This window comes from Thunnus maccoyii, chromosome 22, assembly GCF_910596095.1.
Source record: "Thunnus maccoyii chromosome 22, fThuMac1.1, whole genome shotgun sequence".
Lineage (NCBI taxonomy): Eukaryota > Metazoa > Chordata > Actinopteri > Scombriformes > Scombridae > Thunnus > Thunnus maccoyii.
In genome coordinates this window covers 20822071-20830328 of record NC_056554.1, presented here as the reverse complement: position 1 = coordinate 20830328, position 8258 = coordinate 20822071, and the positions used below count along the sequence as shown (strand labels likewise).

The window sequence follows — 8258 nt, the reverse complement described above, 5'->3', positions numbered from 1 at the left end:
AAAATAGACATACCTCGCAAGTGCTTTCTGTTTTCCATAATTAATATCAAATAAAATGCAGTGATAATAAGTCTGAATAACAAAACAAATAATAATTATTACAGTAATCAATCAACAATATTAACATTTTAAACACTGTTTACAATATAACTGAAATACATAACATTCTAAATACATCCAATATTTACCAAAGACCTTCTCATTTAGGCTAAAAACTCTAAATCTGTAATAGAATAAAAAATAGCATTTCAGATATCTTATAACAACAATATTAATCGTACAGTAACATTAATATTAGGTTATTAGTAGACGTAAATAGCTGATTTTCCCCATGGCTTGCTAAAGAAAGGAATATTGTACAAATTAATATACACTATAACCTATTAACGCTCTTTTTGCTTTCACACAATGCAAATATTTTAATTAGCTAAATTACATATATATATATATATGTATAATTTAGCTAATTAAAATATTTATATATATATTTATATATATAAGAAATAGCAAATCTCACTCGATACAAACTATTGTTGCAATCTAGAACTCTCAATTAGAAAATGTACACAAGAAAAGCAGCAAAAAAAATGTATTTTCATATCTTTTTATCATGAAGAAATCAGTGGTGTGGTTGGTAGAAAGAGTGAACAATGTCTGGCACAGGCAGAGTCCATCTGGAATGCTATTGGACAACCTCATTGGTCTCCTGAAACCTCATTGGTCCTTCTCTCTCAGGCTTCAGTTCTTAGAACTCCGTTTGAGGGTTCTGGAATGTCCCAGAGTTCCGTCAGCAAGTCCCAGAGTTCCGTTGTAGAAGCTTTCCATGTATGGAAAATTTTCAAAAACACTTCCTCTCCGATCATTAAACACAAAAGCTCTGAGAGTTCTGATTGTGCAATCACCTCGAACAATAAATCTCTTTCAGCTAATAAAGTTGCTTAAACCATGGAATTTATTTTGTTTTGCATTCTTAGCGTTGATTGGAGGAGCAGCAAGACAGAACATCACCTTCCCCACAGAATTCAAAATGGCTGCCCCAAGGAGATGGGAAAATCAAAAAAAACCAAAACAAAACAAAAAAAAAAAAACAGCACACAAATAAACACAGAATGACAAAGCAACACTCAAGCAGCATTTATGTAGGTCTTCTCCAACTCCACCTTATCCCCTCTGTCTTTTCTCCTCCTCCAGCTCAGGAAGTTGCGCCACTTTGTGAGAGCAAGTTCTCTATCGTGTCCTCGTCGCGGGACAAAGTCGCCGTCTGACGTAGAGGTACAATCTCAATGCAACTTGGAAGTGTAGTTTATGTATCAAAGCACAGGTTCAAAGAGTTTACAAAGTAGACCTGGACCTCATTACTGTTTGACCTGGATTTAATTTCTTTAATCTTGTGTGAAGCCAATTGGGAATTCTTATTGTTTAATTTCACCGAAATTGCTTCCTTGGGGGGGTGGGGGATACAAAATGGTTGCAGAAGGTAATACGTCAAGTGAGAGCTACTGGAAACCCCTGATATCATTTTGTTAATGTGAACAGAAAGCAGAGCAATCGACAGCTTTTCAAAGAGTAATCGGTCCAGCTCTGAAACTTCAACAGTGAGTTAAGTGATAGTCTTTTTTATGTGCAGCTTTTTTATGTTCAAAGTTAAATATCAAAAAGCAAAAGGCTTATTTGTTATTCACCACAATGTCTACTCTGCACCTGAGTTTACACATACCATCAAGTTTACTGGGATATGCTATGCTGTATATGGGCAACATTTTGAGTCAATGCAAGTGGGCAACTTCGACGAAGAGGAGAGTGATGCAAAGTTTTCAGCGGACATACAGATCGTAAGGAAAGCTAGGAATAAGTTTTTTTGCAGTTTCTTTGTCTTGTGAGTGCAGTTTCTATTGATTGCTTCCAGTTCGTTTATAAACTGGAACCCAAAAAAAAAGAATAGACTGTCAGTTTGAATAATGAAAAAGCTATAATGATGGTACTGATCTTCCATCAAGGATTTACCTCCTAAAGAAGTATCTTGAAGAGTTACTGGATGTAAACTGCACTCTTCTTTCACTCAAGCACTAAGATTGCTAGAATAAAAACTCTGTGACTCTCACCTGTTATGTCCTTTATATTGTTTTCTTATAATGTTGGTAATTTGAGAGCTGAAGCTTATTCTACTGTTGTGTTGAAAATCAGTGAGGATCATCAAGTGTAGAGGCCTCTTCACGAGAAAAAAAAAACAAAAAAAAAAACAGCAGGTCAAGTAGGAAATAAAACAAATTGCCCATTTACATCACTTCAAAATGTTATGTGTTCTTCCCTTTAAAATATCAAGCCAGTACATCTTCCCCATCAGAGCTACATCCCTCATTTTCAGCCCTTTCCTTCACTGCCTGAATTGATACTTGACCACAATTAGCAGTACAAATTTAAACTGGTCAAAGTATTTACTGCATCATGATAGCTTGAAGATATGGTGCGGAGCCAATCTGACAAGCTCAGCAGCATTATCTATTCGTGTCACAACCTGCTACCCATTGTGCTATGATCCTTTTGACTACATCTGTAAGCTAGTAAACAATTTGAATTTTGATGAACCTTTGACGAAAAACACCTGAAAAAAAAAAAGCCACCACTGATTTCTGTCATTCTTTCAAATCTTTTTCAAATAAGCAGAAAACATGAGTTGCATCTGGGTGGCACTGTGAAGAATGCTAGCCCCAGATTTACCAGCTTGGACCAGTAAATCTAAAACTTGCAGTCTTACAACTATATATCCATCTCTTTTACCCTGGTAGACAACTGAAATGGTTCATTGATTTTGATTAAGCACAAGCAAAATGCTAAAATATCATATTCTTTCATCCTATACCCTGTTTCATCCATCTCGCCTTCCCTCCACAACCGTCTTTACTTTTACTTTTCTAATGTCAACACTTCATTTCACCAAAAGTACCACCATACTTCTCTTTCTCCCATTGTGCACTACCCACATTCTCTTTCAAATTATATTACATAGCTTTTTTGTACATACATTTTGTTTGTATATTTCTTTAAAAAAATACAGAGAATAGAGCATAATTAAGAACTTTTTTTTTTGGCAGCTTCTTCCTTTCTTGGAGGAAAGTCCCAAACATCATCAGTTGTAACAAGAGGCGAAGACTTCTACTTTTCTTTTAGTCTGAAAAGGAACCTTCAACTTGGCAGAGCAAAGGTGGAGAAGAAAAAATAACTCTGAAATTCCTTCTTTCCTTCCTTCAATCTTCTTCAATCACTCACCCCCCCTACTCGTTAACTTTCCGCCCTTCAAACCGTCGCTCCAAGCAGCTCTTCAGACTTGGCCATGATCTCATTCTGGTTGGAGTCCAGGCCGTAGAACTTGACCTTCAGCCCGTCAACCGGGTGGACCACAGGTACTGTGACCACGCGGGGGAACTGCCGGGTGGCCAGCTCGAAGCGGCTGGTGCTTGCCAGCTCGATAGCCAGGATGCGGAGGAAGAGGGTGGCGAGCTGCTTCCCCAGGCAAGACCGGACCCCACCGCCAAAGGGCAGGTAGTGGAAGCGTCCCTCTTTGTCTTCACCTCGCTCTTGGCTGAAGCGGTCAGGGTCGAAGGCGTCCACATCCTTGAAGACAGCTGAGGTGTCGTGAGTGTCCCGAATGCTGTACATCACACTCCAGCCCTTCGGAATCTGGACTCCCTGGAGACAGAAAGACAGAGAAATGCAACCAGTGAGCATGTTTGTAAGGGTAAAATCATGACTGCAAGTAGAAAATTGTTGCATTTTGGCACATCAGCTTGTAAGGCCAGTGATTTTGGAAGTTGCAAAACATCCATTTCTTGTATCTCTGGCTACGCATGGTGGACTTTTCTTCACTTTCAGGCATAATCTATCTATCTATCAGTTAGGATGGCAGTTTGTCCGTTGTAAATATGTCCATAAAACCTTGTCTTGAAGTAGTTTCCTGTAGTTTGATCAGACTGTCTAGGCTCTTCTTCTGTGTAAGTTCTAAGAAAATTCTTGTAGACTATGTTCTGACTTCTGATCTCCTATTCTTTAAACATGAGATGGCAGATCTTCCTGTTGTTTGATAGGATTGTGTTCAACTCTTAATTAACAGAACTATCATTCTTTAGAAAAGAACAGAAATGGCAGATTTTTGTTGAAACCTGAGTTCGACTGGCATTGCTCTTTCTTGCCCAAACTAAAAACTCCAATCAGAGCACAAAAATTGCAAAGATGCTAAATGTGCCCTTTGCAAAGCATTGTTTTACACATGACAAGAGACAGAAAGAAGTATTACTAGGTCACTCACATCAAGCTCAAAGGTCTGCATGGCGGTCCGGTAGGCCCCTGAGACGGGAGTAAAGAGTCTCAGGACCTCCTTGATGACACAGTCCAGGTACTTGAGGCTGACGATGGTGTCCAGCCTCAGCTCTCCTTCAGGGCAGAGGCAGCCGTTATGGAGGAGGCCCCTGGCTCTCAGCTCCTCCCTGAGGCGCTCCAGCACAGCAGGGTGGCGGAGGAGCTGCATGATGAGGGAGGTGCTGGCACTGGCAGTGGTGGCGAAGGCGGCAAAGATCAGCTCGATGGTCGACTCCTGTGGGATGATAGAGAGATGTAGTGGTATATCAGTGCACTGGTGAGCAATGTCTACCTATGACCTCTTGTCACAAATGTCTTTGTCTAAGGGTTGTGACCAGTTCAACTGAGTGATTCTCTAGACTCCCAAAGAGGTAAAAATAAAAAGACATGATAAAAGACAGAAAAATAAGTAAAAGTTTGTGTAACACAAGCTTTTTTGGATTCAACCCTCAGATTTGTTGTGCAACCTGTTGGGGGCTCCCAAGTCCCAAGTTGGGAACCATTTTATCAGTGAACCCAATACGTCTCTGATGCAAGAATGTTTTTAAAGTTCTTAAAACATCCAAACACAGACTCCACACCCATCACTATTACTACTTACTACGTAGGCCAGAGCTGGGGGAAAGCCAGTCACTGATATGGAAAATAAAGTATAATTCTAGTATGAGCACAAGCACAAACTGACTGCAGGACCGTACTGAGGGCATACGAGTTGATTTGCCTTTACTTTGTGGGTAAGCCAACTGGATTCTCCGTCAGCTCCTGATGGGCTAATTGCTTGTCACTTGAATGAAGGGTCCAGAAAGTGGAAATATAGATGGTAGTGTTGTGAACTGAAGGGTGAAGGTGGATATTATCCAAATGCCGAATCAAAGCCATGATTACTGTTTTTGAGGTGGCGGCAATACAAAATACAAGAATTATTACTGTAGAAAGCATATTTTCTCACCCTGCATGTTATAAACTCCACAGCGGTATTTTGATTTATTCTTTTTAAAATACAAAATATTTTTGGTTAATGATTTTAAGCCAAATTGTGAGAAAACTCTCAACCTGGGACTTCAACCATACTTTGGGCACGAATCCACTACCAGCACCTCAAGCTTGCCATTTGTTTCGTAACGACGTACGGCCAAAAAAAAAGTCTAAAGCCAATACATAATAAAAGTATGTTGTTTTTAGTTCCTGAAAAGTAGTGTGTTTGGAAATATGAAGTTCGTATCCAATAACAACATTTAGCCTGCCGTACCAGGTTCATTATTAAGGTAGTGGAATAAATAACACAGAGGCTGGGCTGCACGACACTCATTATAAACCCCTCATCTGCCATCATCTGTGTCAAAACACATCTCTGCCTCCACCTACGTGTGTGTATGTGTTATATATGCGTGCGTCAGAAAACTGCAGGAGAGTGCTTTGGCCTGGGCCTCTGCGACAGGGGCTCCCCAGTTCACTTTGTGTGTGTATTTATATATGTGTGTGAGTGTGTGTGTACAGGAGGCCTCTTTCAGACCCCTAGCAGGGGGGGTGTTGACTTATTTTTGGCCCTGGACTTAACCCAGAAACCACAGGAACGAGAGCGAAGCAGAGAGAGTTGAGTTTCCACAGAATTCCTCAGAATTACTTTAATAGGTAAATAGAGGGTGTGCCCGTCCATGAGCGTGTGTATGAGTGTGTGAATTTCACTGATACAATCTGTCTACAGGCATCAGCTTAGCATCCCTGTCGTCACATTCTAGATAAAGATGTGTATCATGGGTCACACGTGTTGTTTCTGATGAAGATGATTTGTGAGACTAATTATGATGATTGTTGATATGTGTGTGTGTGTTCACTCAGGCCAGGCAGGTTCCCTCTGGCAGCACTTTACTAAGTAAACAGCGAGTGTGTTCTTATTTATGTGTGTCGGACTGTGAGTATGTTTGCACATATACGGTGTGCACCAGAGTTGGTGTGTATCTGTACCGTGTTAATGCTCTAACATGTGTTTGTGTGTGTTCTTGTGTGCGTCTGGCTCCTCTCCAGCATATGTTTGCACATCTTCTCCTCCCTGCTCAGGTGACTTTTGTGCGTAGATGTGTTACCTTCAGTTCTTGCATGGTGAGCTCAGTGCCGTTCTCTTTGGCGCTCTCCATCAGGACATCAAGTGCGTCGCTGTAATCCTTCCCGTGGGTACACAGCGGCTTTTCCCTGATGGCTTTCTCTATGCTTTTCTGCAGTGTGTCTCGTGCACGGATACCCTGCAAAACACACACGAAAGAAGAAAGTTAACCAGTTGTAGCCAACAACTGTTGCTCGTGTTTGCTTTGCTCGCTTTGCTTAGATTTCTTAATCAGGTTAATGTCTCTGCACATACAAAATGTGTTGTGTTTCCTGCCGTGAGAAGACAACACAGAAGTTAAGTTTACTTTTGTACAGTAATGAGAGAAAGTTTGTCGGGAAAGCAGAACAGAGGATCAATACATACCTTCCTGTAGCCGCTAAATGGCAGGTCTATGGGCAGGCTGAAGAGGTTGTTAACAAAGTCCTGGAAGGTTGAGAACAGATGCCTCATCTCCTCTTCTGACACCCTGAAGCCCAGCAGCACCCTCACCGCCATGGTGAATGACAATCTCTGGCTTTCCCTGTGGAAAGACAACCAATCAGCATCCGATCAGTCACGCCTCGTCTAAAAATGCAATGTGATACCTGACTAAAGATGAGTCTTTACTTGCATTTACACCCTTTCTTTGTGTTCTTGTCCAGCAGTTCCGACAATGATTTTGCACATGATACCTTTTGTGCCCAAAGCAATGACTTTACTTCTTTAATCACAAGTTTCTACCTGTTCAGAATCAATTTCTACATTAGGACCCCCAATGTACCTGTAGACATTGATGGGCTCAGGGTTGGAGCTCCACACTCGGAGGCTCTCCTGGATGACCTGCTGGATTTTGGGGAGGTAGGACTCCAAGGCCTCGTGGCTGAACACTTTGGCAAACACCTGGGTAGACAGAAATAGCATATAGTTGTATTAAAAATGCAGAATGTGAATGCACCTGTCTACACATGACACAAACCATTGAGACACAGATAAAGATCAGCCAGGATTTTCATTAAATGCTCATAAATTATCAGACTTGGAACGCAGACAGGAAGCATTGAGACATTTGTTTGAACCGGTACAAGTCAAAGCAGAGGACAAAAGCACTGATTAGGCACACATACAGTATACTATAATCCCCACCCTTCTTACAGTAGTACAAACACGCACACAAGCAGAATGTCTTTAGGAAACCTCTGAGCGTGGTAAATCCTCACTGACAGGGTGTGTGAGTAGATGACAGGAAGAACAAGTTTATTCTGCTTTAATATTTACATTTATTATCTTCACCCGGGAGGGTTATTATTTGTCTTGTTTGTTCGTATTCTGTATCTGTTAGTTTGCAGAACATCTCAACACTCTCTGTGGAATTTGGTGGAAAGTTCAGCCATTGGCCAAGGAGGAATTGATGAGTTTTTGGTTTGGATAACGCCATTATATAGCCATTTACAAAGCATCTAACCTTTTTGCACACATTCCTGCCTACACACATTCGATTTGTTTGCATAAAACCTCATTTCTTCTCATCACTCACATATTTGGTGCAACAAATATTTGGGTAACACTGAAAAACAGAGACGTCTTTTGATGTCACACCATTTTCCTGCAACTGGTATCTAAATTTTTGTAAGTATGGTCCATTTGACAAACTCTGAGAGCAATTGCAACCAAATTTATATGACAAATAGAGCAATTGCAACCAAATTTATATGATAAATGCATATCCATATAAGTCGCACACATTCCTGCCTACACAAATTCGATTTGTTTGCATAAAACCTCATTTTTTCACCACTCACATATTTGGTGCAACAAATATTTG

General features: G+C 40.7%; 1 protein-coding gene across 3 annotated transcripts in view; it reads right to left on the bottom strand.

Moving 5' to 3' along the window:
* Positions 1-493: 493 nt before the first annotated feature.
* The window catches only part of LOC121889192 (cytochrome P450 26B1), a 38240-nt gene continuing 30475 nt past the window's right edge, over positions 494-8258 (bottom strand). For all 3 annotated transcript variants that reach the window (XM_042400955.1, XM_042400957.1, XM_042400956.1), the window contains exons 3-7: positions 7218-7336; positions 6821-6977; positions 6438-6593; positions 4304-4588; positions 494-3687 (exon numbers count right to left, since the gene is read on the bottom strand). In XM_042400955.1, the coding sequence (XP_042256889.1) occupies positions 3295-3687; positions 4304-4588; positions 6438-6593; positions 6821-6977; positions 7218-7336 (1110 nt within the window). In that variant the 3' untranslated portion in view covers positions 494-3294. The remainder of the gene's footprint in view (positions 3688-4303; positions 4589-6437; positions 6594-6820; positions 6978-7217; positions 7337-8258) is intronic.